At 34.2% G+C, this 16,473-nt stretch overlaps 1 protein-coding gene across 1 annotated transcript; it reads left to right on the top strand.

Moving 5' to 3' along the window:
* The first annotated feature begins 777 nt into the window (after window positions 1-777).
* Window positions 778-16,248, top strand: LOC118651684 (C-type lectin domain family 7 member A-like). The gene is made up of 7 exons (XM_036301126.1): window positions 778-912; window positions 2,777-2,873; window positions 3,155-3,238; window positions 8,560-8,667; window positions 9,257-9,408; window positions 11,213-11,319; window positions 15,617-16,248. The coding sequence occupies exons 2-7, from the start codon at window positions 2,786-2,788 to the stop codon at window positions 15,741-15,743; spliced, it is 666 nt and encodes a 221-aa protein (XP_036157019.1). The 5' UTR covers window positions 778-912; window positions 2,777-2,785; the 3' UTR covers window positions 15,744-16,248.
* The last annotated feature ends 225 nt before the right edge of the window (window positions 16,249-16,473 follow it).

Genomic DNA, 16,473 nt, shown 5'->3' on the forward strand with positions numbered 1-16,473 from the left:
CTGTTATTTAGAAGGGGTAAGAAAGTTTTGGTTTGGGAGTGATGAAGGAAGGAGCCTCAAGCCATGGAAGAGAGCTTTTGAAAAAACTTCAAACAGTGTAGCTGACATGAAAGCGGATTTCTGTTAATATTACATATTTCTGCAAAGATTTTTAAAGCATCAGAGCATTGGGGGCCCTTTAGGCACATAGATCAATGCGGTTGATAGGAAAACAAACAAAAACAAACCTGCTTTTGTTTGCATCCAACCCCCACTTCTAGGGTTAGTGCATAAAACTGCTCATTGAGTTAAACAAATAGTAAGTTTTTAAAAATGCTCTGACATTTGGCTACAACTAATGGGTCAGATGATTTGATTTTGATGCTTTAAAATGACTACATTCAAGTCCATTCAATATTTTAAGCCCAATTCAGTCTATAAAAAGGATATAAGGTATGAATCATGCCAGGTAGAATATGAATATTTCCTTTTTGATATATATATATATATATATATATATATATATATATATATATATATATATATTTCTTTGTGAACCATTTGCTATTTTCATGAGATTCTGAGATGGCTATTTTCTCTTAAAGCTTTATGAAAATTGGTAAGGCTCAAGCTTGAGTTGATCCACAAAGTGTCCACAGAATTTAGTATTTTAGGTATCTATGATTCTTGTGTGACACAGAGTGTGGGAGTAAATGAAATGCTGACCCAGTGGAAACTTTCTGTGTGGGAATAGCTCCTGTGACATTAGATGTGGCTATCTTTCTTCTGACAGGGACTGTTTGGGGCCAGTCCTACATATCAACCAGGACCTTCTAGTCTCGAAGCAGAGGTGAGAGGCCAGCAGAGCCAGCACAAGCCAGTTGTGTTCCTGACCAAGCTTGTCCTCCAGCTGGCGGGATCCCATAGACACAGGTATGATCATCCAGGATGGGCATGTGACCCAAGTCTGTGTTGGCATGCTGTTGAGAAAAGAAGGATAAAGTTGAATTTGCTACAGGAAAGCCATGTAGAAAGTTGGGAGGGCTTTTGACTGTTGCAAGAAAGAATTGACTTGGGTTCATGTTAATCAAAATCTAATGTTAATTTTATTCTATAGGCGGAAACATGAATGGATCAGGATGAGAGTGGGTCAAAATATTTGCTATGCAGATATGACTTTTTAAATCATCAACCGCTTGGGAGAATATTTACTAGATAATATAAATCTGTGGTGTTTTTCCTCTTACCTCCGTGGGTGCTGCCTAACTAGTAATGAGCGATCCAAAGCTTACATTCCCTCATCCTATGTTAAGTGTAATATGAAAAATTAGAATATTTTGATATGATTATTTTTCTATGAAAATAAATCCGGCTCTATATTTATAAATTTGTTTTCTTATTAAACATACAGATATTTAATTTAAAAATAACTACAGAAAACCCAGTTAGACTGAAAAATGTAACTTTAAAACAAAATTTATCTTATAATTTTGATAGAGAGAACATTTATTGAAAAACATGAAAATGTATTTATATATTTTATTATTATTTGATTATTTTTCAAATCAAGTTTCCTCAAATTATAAAGTAATTAAGTGGTGAAATATTAAGACATTTTAAGAATGCAAGAGTGAAATCTAGGAAGAAGAGTGATATGTGATTTCTTTACAGAGTTATCAAAAATATTATTTTGGGAAAAATGTTTTTTCCTCTTTAATCACTATTTATTTATGTATATATATCTAGAGGAGACAGGTTATTATGCATTTTTAGAGTGTATTGTTTATAATAGTTAAGAACAGATGAACAATCATCTTTTTGATTGAATATTAATCAATAAAGAAAATACATAATATATACCTGTAGTAAACTTACATATTTCTATATATTTCTATAAGTATTATGTTTCAGTATAAGATATATGTTTATATCACATATATATTTATATATACATTTGAACTAATACTAATTTATTATAGTTTTACATATTTATATATACTTATCATATACATTATTTATATGTATTTATTTGAACTAAAGACTCTCATTTACCAGCTTTGTGACCTTGGAAATATTGTTTATACTCTTGGAGGCTCAGTTGTCTATAAATTGGAAAAAATGTATCACTCTCTGCATTGTAATTAGAATTAAAGTTATACATCTCTCACTTAATGTTACTTTCTAAACTCCCTTTCCTGAGCCATGTGATTCCTGTCTGTTTCTCACACATTAAGAGAGGAGTTATGACTCCAGTGACTATAAGGTTTGAGTAATATGAATGGCTGAATGGTGTCTGACATAAGACAATCTAGCAAGTTGAGGAATTTGTCAGATTGCCTTGTGTGTGTGTGCCCTTCCTAAGGTGGAATTACTCTATTTGGTATATAATTTCAGGATATAATTTTCATTTGGCATAATTCAGGCACTAAGTGATAAAATATAATGTTTCAAAAGATGATATAAATCTAGATTTTTATGAGAATATAAAACATCAATTTTAAAAATTTGGCAGTGAATTCAATTATTTTAAAAACTTATTATACCATGCCCACATATTGCAGTGCACCATTATTTAATTGTGTAGGACTTCATTGAAAAGCATCACAAAGGGACATTTGAAAAATTGTTTTTTCTAATATTCTGAGATAAATGGTTACTTTAACATGTTTATTTCATTCTATCACATTTATCATTTAACTCTCCTAGTACTTCATGCTGGATGTTGTCATTTTTCAATGTTGTTGATTATGCCTTATGAAACACTGCCAAGGATTCTAGCTGTATTCTTTGCCTGCAGCCCTCAGAAATGAATGAGGAGAGAATGACATATGCAGAGCTAAAATTGCCCTATCCAAAGAAGCAGAACAAAAGACATCCAACTCGTAAAAGGAGAGGTAAAGTTTTTTTCTTGTTTTATGAAAGCATAATAACAGGTAAGAAAAAAACATGAAAACATGATAATTGTGTCCCTACATATTTGATATTGCATGTCTGGTTCTTTATAAATCTAGGAACATATATAAATTTAATAGTTAATGAAATTTGTGTCCACAGTAAATAGTGATATTATTTTTAAACTCTAGAATAAATTTTCATTTTGTTCTAATTCTGATGGCTTTGCTATGTTCAATGTTTACTATATATTTGGTGGTGGTTTTTATTTCATTTTGTACAGAATTCACATGGAAAATCATTGCAATAAGCCTGGGAATGCTCTGTTTTCTTCTCCTGCTGGTAATCACGGTCTTAGGATATATGAGTAAGTAGTAGATTCATACATTTCTTGTGAGAACAATGAGCCGGGATGAACACTGAGGTACTATGACTACTGACCCTCTGCTGAGCCTTTGTAAACTATGAGCTTCGATAGAAATGGTGGTGATTGATGATGGTGATTTTGTTATTTTGCTACCACTTAGCTGTTATTCCACACAAAACAGTGTTACCGCCCAAGTAGTACTAAATTTTGCTGATCTGTAAAGTGAGGTTTAAATGTACAGTCAAACTTATTTTTTATATAGAATGAGGTATTCCATATGGCCAGAGAATTAGGAGAATCTTTATTTGAATATTAATTTCCTTATTATAATGCGGTACTGCTTGAATCACAAAGGAAAATAAGCTCTATCTAATTTTCTGTATGAGTTTTGATATATTTCATATCAATTTTAAAACACTGTACACAATACTTGCTTTAAATAGCTTTCCCTTGATGATTATTCATTCTTTTGCTCACTCATTCAACTAACAATGTTGAGTATCTTCTAAGGGTTAGAACCTATGTATGACACCTAAAATACAGCTTTCAATGGACTCAGTTTAAAGGGGTAGATTTTTTAAAAAAATGAAGCTATCTTTATAATAAAATATTAGTGCTCACATAATGGCATGAAGATATCAGATGAATGGCATAGGACATGTTGAAATAAAAAAAAGCATTCCTGTAGGAAACAATAATTGATATGATATAAAAGTTAGTAGGAATTAGAATGTTCAGGTAGCGAAGAATGTTCTAGGTAGAGAACAACATGAAAAAAAGAACACATTTCTCTGACTGATTTACTTAGCTTAGCATAATACTCTCCATGCCCATCCATGCTGTCTCAAAGGGTAAGAGATCCTCCTGTTTTACAGTTTCATATATCACATGATCTCACATACTAGTATATATGGAATCTAAGGAACAAAATGAAATGATGAGCAAATAGGACCACAGACATGAAAGTATGAAACAGACTGACAGATCTCAGAAGGTAGATGGGAAGGAGAGCAGGAAGAGATTAACTGAAGAATTTATAGGCGTATATGCTAGTCCATGGGCACAGACAATAGACAGTTGAAATGAGGAAAATGGGGGGCATCTGTAATACTCTCAACAATAAAATAAATAAAAAATGACATATTTGTGTTTTAGAAGAATTACGGTTTCTGAGCAAATAAAAGAAGTGGCTAAAAGTCGGTTGGCTAGGTATACAATTCATACTAATCTTTTATTTCATGTTAAACAATTTTAAATTTGTTCTAAATACAAAGGAAACTATTCAAAGATTTTACTCGAGGGAACAATATGACTCATGTCACATAAGTAGATATGGATTTGGGAAAGGTCAGTCTGAGTAGACTGTATAATTGAGGGGATTAGATAGGAGGATGTTTCAAAAATTTAGAGTTATTGGCAATCACTGAATTAGTGACATTAAAAAAAGTGAGGAAGAGTAGGGAACATATATGAGAAGAATTTGAAACATAGAAAAGCTAGGATATACATTTGATTGAGTGGGCAAGGGAAAGAATGGATTCGGTGATACCATTTGGTATTAGGCTTACACACCTTGTGGATATATACATTCATTATTATTATTGTTTTAAAATATATTTTATTAATTTCAGAAAGGAAGGAAGAAGGAGAGAGAGAGATAGAAATATCAGTGATGAGAGAGAGTCATTGATTGGCTTCCTCTTGCATGCAACCCTATTGCGGGTGGAACCCACAACCTGAGAGCATGTGACCTGACTGGGAATCCAACCATAACCTCCTGGTTCATAGGTTGATGCTCAACCACTGAGCACCACCAGATAGGCTTGGTGAATATATTTCATGTTATCAGAATAAAAGAACATTAAACTGCATTTTGTTTTTTGTGTCACTAATGGTAAGGATTGAGGTGCTTTTGGCACGGCAGTGGAGATGACTAGAAAGAGGCAGATTGATCTGTGTCTCCAGAGTGAGCTTTTGGAAGTAAACTTGGACCATCAGCATGCATATGATAGCATTAAATGTCTGGGGATCAAAAGAGATGCCTAGATTAGAGACATGAATTGTGGATTCATGAATTGATATAACAAGTATTTGAAAGTTTGGAGGTGGGAAGCAGAAGTTAGACCATGGAAAGCCTTTAAAACTGGGAGAGCACGTTAAGTTAGGGAAGAAGAGGTCAGAAACATGATACGTAGGATAAATCAAAACTTAAAAGGCGTAAGACAAGTAAACAGTGAAAAATTGTTTCTTTGGGACTCCAAAACATGGAGAATCGGCCAAAGATAGTCAGTTGTTCCAAATAGCACAGGAAGATCAAGTATGATAATGGCCAAGAGTATTCTTTTTAAATTTGGCAACTGAGAGGCCACTAATGATATTTTCTAGAGTAGATTCAGAAGAATAGTGGGTGTGATTAAAGCCAGACTGCAATGATTAAAACTTATTTGAAGGCTAGGAAGCAGATTCAGTAAATATAGAAAGTTGTTTTTAATATCGTAAGTAAGCAAAAATTTTTACCAAGCTCAAAAGTATGTAGATGCACATGTACTCACTCATTGTTAACAGGAGTATAAACTGATGCAACCACTTTGTAAAAAAGTTTGGTATTATCTTCAGAAGCTGAACATGATTCAGTAATTCTAATCCTAAGTGTATATTCGACAGAATACTTGCACAGGTAGAGCAATACACATCTACAGGAATGTTCATTGAAGTGCTATTCACAATATCAAACATCTCAAAACTACTCAAATTACTATTTCTGGGAGAATAAGTGATATCTCTGTGATTTATTCACGAATAGAATTTATGTAACGGTCAAAACAAACTAAAATGTTATCCCACAGTGTGTATGGGTCTTAGCAAGAAGATATAAACTGAAAAAGAGTGCATACAAACATTTTTGTGTACCATGATACCACTTTAAGGTTAAAAAATTAAAAACAAATAAAATAGAAGGTATGACTTTAGGAAATACATAAAAAGGCAATAAAGCTATATGTAAAATGTATCTAGAGAGCAATTATGATGATATTCAGTCACACTGTTTGAGAGAGGTAGGAGGATGGGGTAGAGTGAAATAAAAAAAATAGGTAAATATAATGATTGAGGTCCTAGCTATAGTTTCGGATAACTAACAAATTGACTAATGAAAGACAGAATGAGAAAAAGTCCTTGAGCAATGATGAAGGTGTCTCATGAATAATATTATCCTGGCACCCAGGGTCTAGAATTAAGAAGAAACAACTCTGTTATAAAGGGTATGAAAAAGAAAAGATAGGAATTTTTGTGGAAAAGGTGACTTGGATCGACCATATGCAAGAGAAAAGAAACATTAGAGGGAAAATGTTGAAGATTCAAGAAATAAATAGAACAGTCGGAGACCATGATTACTAAAGATGCAATAGGGGATAAAATCAAGACTAGGGGTGAGAGTTTCAGATATATAAAAATTACTTTTTATTGATTTTTAGAAATAGAGAAAGGGAGAGGAAATAGAAATATCAATGAGAGAGAAATATCCATCTGCTGCCTCCTGCATGTTTTCTACTGGGGAGCAAGCCAGAAATCCAGGCCTTTGCCCTGAGCAGGAATCAAACCTCTTGGTGCATGGGTCCATCTGCAACCACTGAGCCACATTGGCTAGGGAAGTTTCAGATTTGTTCAGTGGTCAGAGAGTGACTGATGGATATCTGTATTTAAAGGAGACACAGGAAGGCGAGGGTAAGTATGCCTGATAGTGACTACTTCTATGTGAAGTAGCAGATGAGGCCATCTGAAGGGGAGAGTCAACCAGTGTATTAGATCATGTAGGACAAGTTTAAGTGTGTGAAATAGCTGTTGAATTGGAAAAATGGTGTGACTCAATAACTATACTGTGTAATATTGAGGGGTGAGAGAGTGATGAAAACTAAATGTTCATGAGCATTGATCTGTATCAGCACCATTTTGTTCGTTGTCATCTGACTTTCAGAAGCTTGTGTGAAGGAGATGAGGTGGTAAGTGAAGGAGTGCTTTGGAATTGGCTATTTTTAGATGTGAATAAAGACTATGTTGCAAGATTGTTGGAGGGATTGTCAAAATTGGTTCCTTATTGTTTGGCCTTGGATAGAAAAAAACAAAAAAAGGAGCCTAACCGGTTTGGCTCAGCGGATAGAGCATTGGCCTGCAGACTCAAGGGTCCCAGGTTCGATTCCGGTCAAGGGCATGTACCTTGGTTGTGGGCACATCCCCAGTGGGGAGTGTGCAAAAGGCAGCTGATCAATGTTTCTCTTTCATCGATGTTTCTAACTCTCTATCCTCTCCCTTCCTCTCTGTACAAATCAATAAAATATAGATATGAAAAAAGGAGAAGGAAATTGATTAATCACAAGAAATGATAGTTTTTAGGAACTGGAGGTGTTAATGTGTTGTTTAAATTTCAGGTCCATTATATAAATTTTGGAATGGAATACTGAATTGGAGCAAAAGTTATATTTGTCATAACTGAGAACATTCAGAGACTGTGCCATTGATGCAGTTAGGTTTTTACAAGTAGCCATTGAATTTGACTGAATGATGGTGGGTAGTAGCAGAATTGGAAATAAAGATTCTCAGGTGTGAAACAAATCCTCAATGGACTTTAAAAAATTGTGTACACACTTAAAGAGCCATTTACTTTATGTTTTTACATTTAAAAAGTTTATCTTTATTGTTGAAAGCATTACAGAGGTCCCCTTTCTTCCCGTCCTCCGCTTTGACCCATTCTAGCTCACACCCACTCCCTACCTCAGGCCTTTACCACCTATTGTCTGTGTCCATTGCTTATTCGTATATGCATACACATTTTTACATTTTTTATTCATGAGTTGTGGAAAGATATTGCTACTTCTGACTGAAATTTTTAATTTTTGTTTTGCACATTAAAAGAAGCCCTCTGAGCTCTTTCCCCAAGTATATTCAACAAATTCATTATAAACTTACACTAAACCCCTAGTTCTAAATGCAAAAAATGCTAAGCAAAACAGTCAATTTCATGAGCTTTGAAATATTTCTTTGAAGAATAGATGGCATAGCAATTAGTTAATATTTTATTTCCAGTTTATATTTTCTATTTTCTAAATGTTGATTACTGTTTTATATACTTGAAAAAGTAATATGTAGAAGGTTATAGTTTCATTTAAAAATCCATTTTATGTCTGATACCTCAACACATTTAACCTTTCATTTTCCCCCGATTGCACTTCTGTTTTGTCAGCATCATTCACTTTGTCATTTAGAATTAGAGTAAGTTATCATAATAAAGTGATCTGTTAAAGCCATTCATCACCTTTATTTTATAGTATGGATTAAAGATTTTCAGATCTCTTCTGTGAACAAAACTCAAACTATGACAGACACACCAGAAGTTGAAGATCACCCGTCTCACCCTGCTTCACCGCCTCTTGCTGGTATGTACTGAATACTTAAACTGATAGCTCACAGATGTTTCCTCCCCCCATGGAATTATCCCCCTTTGTCCCATTTTAATAGGTAACTTAAAACTTTATATGGTACTTTTCAGAATCTTTAATTTTGCTCACCTTTCCTCATCAAATTAATTTTCATTATTATAGCTAATTGAGAGCTTGACTTTCACGAACAAGAAGTCCTTTTTATAGTATCGTATTGATTTGATAATTTCAGTATTTTATCCTTATGGATAAATGTTACCTAATATAGATCCCTTGGAATTAATACCATTCCCATACACCCACTTTGAAGAGTTATTTCCTTCATGGAGAACTGCCCCATATTGCTGCAGTTTCTTTGTACCTGAGAAATCCAGATTCCTCAGTGCAGTCTTAGTAGTGGTCTTGGTTCTGTCAGAGAGTATCTGGCTCCACACTATTATCTACAGAATTTGGCAGAAGAGCTATTCTCAACACTCCAACTTTTGGGATACAGGGAAATCACTTATTTTCTGAATTAAACCATAAAATACATAAAAATTACAGTCTCCAGATGCTCTTGTGGATGATGGTGGTTTTTGTTTTCAAGATAAAGATTATAACACATGTCAAGAAAAGTGGTCCTGCTGTGGAGAGAACTGTTATCATTTTTCAAAAGACGAGGGAACTTGGACTGAGAGTAAGAAGTCATGCCAAGACCTTGGTTCTAGTCTCATTAAGATTAAAAGCAAAGAGGAGCAGGTATGTTCCCATTATTAAAACTGAGTAAGTGCTTCCTGAGAAGCTCATATGTACTGAGTTAGGGCCATTGGTTGGTTAAGCTTTCCTCCAATATTACGTGGTCAAAGTGGTTTGAAGCCCTTGTACATAGTGAAGATTTACCTCCAGAGGAGGGGACACAGGTGTAACGGAGACTCGAGAGAGCCACTGTTTCAAACCAAGAGAAATAGCTTTGCTGCAGGTGCCATAGAATAATTTTCAGTCTTTTTATTCTATCTGTTTTATCTTCACATGTCAGTATATATCAGACTGTTTAGGATTTAGCCTCTTGGGACTAATACATGGGAAGGAAAAACTGCCTTCAATGATATGAGGAGTCTAAAAGACTACTTCTCATTGTACTGAGCTTTCTTCTTCCACCATCAATAGTTGGGAGGGATCATTCTTCTCAGGGAAGACGAGTCACTCTCATGGGCATGGGAAATATAGAATGAAAAATTAAGGGAATGAATATGCCTGAAAATGAATTTCACTTATCATTCATAATCCAGAATGATAGAAGAAGCTTCTGTTTCCCAGAAGAGAAAATCTAGGTCACATTTGCAATCATTAATAACATTTGGGAATATGAAGCCAATCTGACAGATTCTGTAATTTCCTTTGAATGATTCAATTTAGGCACTGGATTCCATTCATGGTATTTAGTCCTGTTAATGTTATTATTCCTACTAATATTTTATAAAGTATGAGCCAAAACCCCCATGTTTTCTTATTTATAAAATTATTCTATTATTAAAATGACAGTACGAATTAATTTTTCTTTACAAAAAAATGGATGTACTAAGTAATAGAATATGATGTCAAAAATAATCCAGGCATATTTTACAAATACCTTGATCTAAAACCTCATTTTTTAAAATCAATCAATTCCTAAATGATAGGTTTTGTTCTACTCTCAGGAAATTAACTTTATTTATAATCCATATTTTTCTTGTAATTTCTAATCCATTCTCCTCAGTTTTATTTCTGGACTATAGAGTTTTAATGAAACTGCTTATGTCTGTCATCCCTGTATTTCCATGAACTATTGTAGCTCATTGAAATTTCTTGAAACTTTGGCTGTTGGTAAGAGCAAATGGGAGGCTTCATATTATTATCTCACTTGATAATGACCTTGTGTCAACATCTCAAACTGGAATACTGACAGATTATATAAATTCTGTGACACATTTTGTTACAGAGCACATTCTTCTCACACTACTGCTTTAGAATTTTCAGTGTGTGATTAAAGAGTGTAATAAAAGCCTAAGAGTGAATTAAATCCACTGATATTTGAAATCAGAGATTGGCTTTATACATTTTGTATACCACTAGCATCTAGCAAAAAGAAATGTGAATGAAATAATGAATGAACATTTAATTTTAGTACTTCTTCAGAGCCCTAGGAATTATAAAGTATATTTTTGACATGCTGTATTATACCCTTATGTTTTCCTAGGCATTTAAAGATAAACTATGTCAATTTTCCTCTATACAATTTAGTCATAATGAAAAATGTTGGGTGGGATGTGGAAGGAGAGAGAGAGAGAGAGAGAGAGAGAGAGAGAGAGAGAGAGAGAGAGAGAGAGAGAGAGAGAGAGAGAGAATAAATGCATTGTTATTGCATTTAGGAAAATAAATTAATTTATAGCAAAATTAGTGCCTGGTCAGTTTATTCTAGGGGTGCTTGAAGATAAACGTGCCCAGTATTTTATGAGAGACCTTTATAGGTACAGTGTTATAATTGATAATATGAATAATAGTAGTAGTTTTAATTTTCTTGCAGACCTTTCTTCAATCAAAGATCAAATACAGAGGTTGGATTGGATTACATAGAAAAGGAGCTAATCACCCTTGGGTGTGGCTGGATAACTCAACACCATCTCAGAAACTGTAAGTTTTTATTTCATAGTCTTCCCCTCCATTTCTTTCTCAGTAACTGATTCATAGATTATAAACCATGAACAAGAAAATATTCGTAGGAATTAGGTCACATCTCTAATTCCATTTGACCTCATTTCTCAGACAGGCAAACAAGTGCAAATCTCAGTCCCAAAGAGCATTATTTCTTCCCATGTTTATAATTATATATATTTATACATATTATATATTATATATAATTATTAATATTATATATTAAATATAATTATTATATTTAATATATAAATTACATATTAAATATAATTATTTATTATATATTAAACATATATTAAATAGTCTCTCTCTCTCTCTCTCTCTCTCTATATATAGAGAGAGAGAGAGAGAGAGAGATATTGATTTCAGACAGGAAGGGAGAGGGAGAGAGAGTATAGAAACATCAATGATGAGAGAGAATCATTAACTGCTGCCAGTTGCATGCACCCCACTAGGGATGAAGTCTGCAACCCAGGCATGTGCCTTGACTGGGAATCCAACCATGGCTTCCTGCTTCACAGGTTGATGCTCAAGCACTAAGCCATGCTGACCAGGCTCCTCCCATGTTTTTTTAATGAAGTGTTCAGACCCAGTAAAGCAACATTTTGTTTTGTATCATTCTCCGGTGTACTCTGTGATACTAGCTCAGACTATTCCAAAAAATTCAAGAGGAAGGAACACTTGCAAGCTCATTTTATGAAGCCAGCATCACCCTAATACCAAAACCAGGTAAAGACAACACAATGAAAGAGAATTACGGGCCAATATCCCTCATGAACATAGATGCCAAAATCCTCAAGAAAATCTTAGCAAATCAGATCCAGCAGTACATCAGAAAGATCATACACCACGACCAAGTAGGATTTATCCCGGGGATGCAAGGATGGTACAATATCCACAAATCAATAAACGTGATACATCACATAAATAAACCAAGAGAAAAAACCCCACATAATCATATCAATTGATGCAGAAAAAGCATTTGACAAAACCCAACACCCTTTCTTGATAAAAACTCTCAGCAAGGTGGGAATAGAAGGATCATACCTCAACATAATAAAAGCCATATATGACAGGCCCACAGCCAACATCATACTCAATGGACAAAAACTAACACCATTTCCCCTAAGAACAGGAACAAGATAGGGATGCCCACTCTCACCACTCCTGTTCGACATAGTACTGGAAGTATTAGCCATTGCGATTAGACAAGAAGAAGTAATAAAAGGCATCCAAATTGGAAAAGAAGAAATAAAACTGTCCTTATTCACAGATGACATGATATTGTACATAAAAAATTCCAAATACTCCATCAAAAAACTATTAGACTTAATAAATGAATTCGGCAATGTAGCAGGATACAAAATTAACACCAAGAAATCTATGGCATTTCTATACACCAATAGTGAACTTACAGAAAGAGAGACTAAAAAAGCAATCCCATTTACCATCACACCAAAAAAATTAAGATACCTAGGAATAAACTTAACTAAAGAGGTAAAAGACCTCTACTCAGAAAACTACAGGACACTGACAAAAGAGATAGAGGAAGACATAAACAGATGGAAGAACATACCGTGTTCATGGATTGGTAGAATCAACATCATTAAAATGTCCATACTACCCAAAGCAATCTATAAATTCAACGCACTTCCCATTAAAATACCAACAGCATATTTCACAGACCTAGAACGAACTCTCCAAAAATTCATCTGGAATTAAAAAAAAGACCCCGAATAGCCGCAGCGATCCCGAGAAAGAAGAACAAAGTAGGTGGGATCTCAATACCAGATATCAAGCTGTATTACAAAGCCACTGTTCTCAAAACTGCCTGGTACTGGCACAAGAACAGACATATAGATCAATGGAATAGAATAGAGAACCCAGAAATCTACCCGAACCAATATGCTCAATTAATATTTGACAAAGGAGGCAAGAACATACTATGGAGTCAAGACAGTCTCTTCAATAAATGGTGTTGGGAAAATTGGACAGATACATGCAAAAGGATGAAACTAGGCAGGGGTGGGCAAACGTTTTGACTCGAGGGCCACAATGGGTTCTTAAACTGGACCGGAGGCCGGAACAAAAGCATGGATGGAGTGTTTGTGTGAACTAATATAAATTCAAAGGAAACATCATTACATAAAAGGGCACAGTCTTTTTTTTTTTTTAGTTTTATTCATTTCAAATGGGCCCGATCCGGCCCGCGGGCCGTAGTTTGCCCACGGCTGAACTAGACCACCAACTTACACCATACACAAAAATAAACTCAAAATGGATAAAGGACTTAAATGTAAGACGGGAAACCATAAAAATACTAGAGGAATCCAAAGGCAACAGAATCTCAGACATATGCCGAAGCAATTTCTTCACCGATACAGCTTCTAGGGTAATGGAAACTAAAGAGAAAATAAACAAATGGGACTACATCAAAATAAAAAGCTTCTGCCCAGCAAAAGAAGCCATCAACAAAACAACAAGAAAGCATGGGACAACATATTTGCCAATGTTATCACCGATAAGGGTTTAATCTCCAACATTTACAGGGAACTCATACAACTTAACAAAAGGAAGATAAACAATCCAATTAAAAGATGGGCAAAGGACCTAACTAGACTCTTTTCAAAAGAGGACATTCAGAAAGCCAAGAGACCTATGAAAACATGCTCAAAGTCACTAATCATCTGAGAGATGCAAATCAATACAACAATGAGGTACCATCTCACACCTGTCAGAATGGCTATCATCAACAAATCAACAAACGACAAGTGCTGGAGAGGATGTGGAGAAAAAGGAACACTCATGCGCTCCTGGTGGGAATGCAGACTGGTGCAGCCACTGTGGAGAACAGTATGGAGTTTCCTCAAAAAGTTAAAAATGGAACTCGCATTTGACCCAGTGATCCCACTTCTAGGAATATATCCCAAGAAACCAGAAACACCAATCAGAAAGGATACATGCATCCCTATGTTCATAGCAGCACAATTCACCATAGCTAAGATTTGGAAACAGCCTAAGTGCCCATCAGCAGATGAATGGATTAGAAAACTGTGGAACATCTACATGATGGAATACTATGCTGCTGTAAAAAAAAAAAAGGAATTCTTACCATTTACAATAGCATGGATAGAACTGGAGAGCATTATGCTAAGTGAAATAAACCAGTCAATGAAAGAAAAATACCACATGATCTCACTCATTTATGGATAATAAAGGCCATTATAAAGTGATGAACAAAAATAGATACAGAGGCAGAGCAGCATCAAACAGACTGTCAAACTACAGTGGGAAGGCTGGGGAGGGTTGTGTGTGTGGTGGGGTAAGAGATCAACCGAAGGACTTGTATGCATGCATATAAGCATAACCAATGGACACAAGTAACTGGGGGGTAGAGTAGGCCGGGGGAAGGTCAAGGGAAACAAAAAAGAAGACATATGTAATACTCTTTGTAATACTTTAAGCAATAAAACAAACAAACAAAAAAAGGTGTGGTTGGAGGAAAGGGTCAATATCTAACAATGAAAGAAAGTTGTATTGAAACCCAGCCCTCGTAAGTAAAATTTGTAGCCATTTACTTGATATCATTTAAGAATTAAAAAAAATCTATTTGAAATAATCATTTAGCAATCTTGAATCTCTACTATGGTATCATTCTTGACATTATTTTGCACAAATCTACATAATTCCTCGTAGTCCTCTCTCATTAGTAATTGAACATAGATTGGTTAGTTGCAGCCTTGCCCCATCATTTAAAACACATGATTTCTATTCTTATTGTTCAGTTTCACAAAGTTTTAATGCTTTGTTTGTTGTGGAAGATATTAAGCTCTGTGGGAAAGATATGCACTCTTGTTTACATGTAAATAAGCACCTTCTATATTCAAAGTAAGGCTAACAAAAGAGACCCATGCTCTATGCACATTAATCTGAATCTTAGGAAACTAGAAATATTCTTCTATCTAGTTACAGTGTGTCAGGCAATACACATAAGTTAAATTGTAGACGTTTCAGAAGTCTCAGAAAAAATTAGAATGTACATGTCCAATCCATGTATATATCCCACTCTATACTTCCATTTCTACTCCTTGCCTATTTTAACTGTCAATGGCATTATTTCCATTAGTTTTAGATAGAATTATACTTTTTTATTTTATAGATATTTATCTGTCACAAAATGTTTATGTTCATCAAAATAATTATACACATATATTTTGTGAAAATTAGATTTTGCCTACGGAATGACTTTCTGAAATAAATATATTCTCTAATGCAGGAATTTTAAAGATACTGGACCAAATGCACACTGTGGATTCCTCAAGCCAACAAATATTGCTACTGCTGTTTGTACTAAACGTTCTCCTTTCATTTGTAAAAAGAAGATTTCCTGCCTTAATAATTAGCAAAACTATAAATAAAAATCTTAATATTTACAGTCTTTAATAACTATTAGGGAAATCCTGGGTATTCACTCAAATTAGTCAACTATCCCTGATTTATAAAGGGTTATGATCTTTTCAAACATCCTTGAGCAAGGATAAAATAAGAAGTTTTATAAATAGTAATATTAAATAAATAGAAAAATAAGTTTGTTTGAGATTTCCAGAACTAATAAAGTTGAGAACATGAAACAAATTTTTTTCATTTATTTTACATTTATATTACATCTATTTTTTAAATCATTGAATGAAATTTATTTCATCAGTTAATTAATATAATTCATCCTGTTTAAAATCTAGGATGCACAAAATGATGAACAAATTCTTTTTTCCCATCTTGTCCCCTAGTAACTAGTTCTCTTCTTAGAGTCAAATATGTACCTAGTTTCATATATATTATCCCAGAGATATTCTAGGAAAGTACAACTTTATACATGCTATCTGCTAGACCAAATGTTATGTAACTATAAACCTTAGTCCTGCTTATTATTATTATTATTATTATTATTTTTATTTAGAAAATATAGCCTTCAGGTCATTCATTGTAAGCAGCCACAAGTATTACACTAAATGGATGTATAAAAATTTGTTTAACCAGTGTTATTGCAATAGATATGTAGGTTTGTCCCAGAATTTTGCAATTACAGAAAAATGTTCAATCAACAGCCCTTAATACAGTACCATTTGCTAGAGA

The sequence above is a fragment of the Myotis myotis genome, unplaced genomic scaffold, assembly GCF_014108235.1.
Source record: "Myotis myotis isolate mMyoMyo1 unplaced genomic scaffold, mMyoMyo1.p scaffold_m19_p_3, whole genome shotgun sequence".
Classification (NCBI taxonomy): Eukaryota; Metazoa; Chordata; class Mammalia; order Chiroptera; family Vespertilionidae; genus Myotis; species Myotis myotis.

Bases quoted from the DNA above. Each gene is read 5' to 3' on its own strand.
- LOC118651684 (XM_036301126.1), top strand. From the start codon at position 2,786: ATGAATGAGGAGAGAATGACATATGCAGAGCTAAAATTGCCCTATCCA. The intron at 2,874-3,154 runs GTAAAGTTTTTT...CATTTTGTACAG, and splicing joins TCCAACTCGTAAAAGGAGAG to AATTCACATGGAAAATCATT. The intron at 9,409-11,212 runs GTATGTTCCCAT...ATTTTCTTGCAG, and splicing joins TTAAAAGCAAAGAGGAGCAG to ACCTTTCTTCAATCAAAGAT.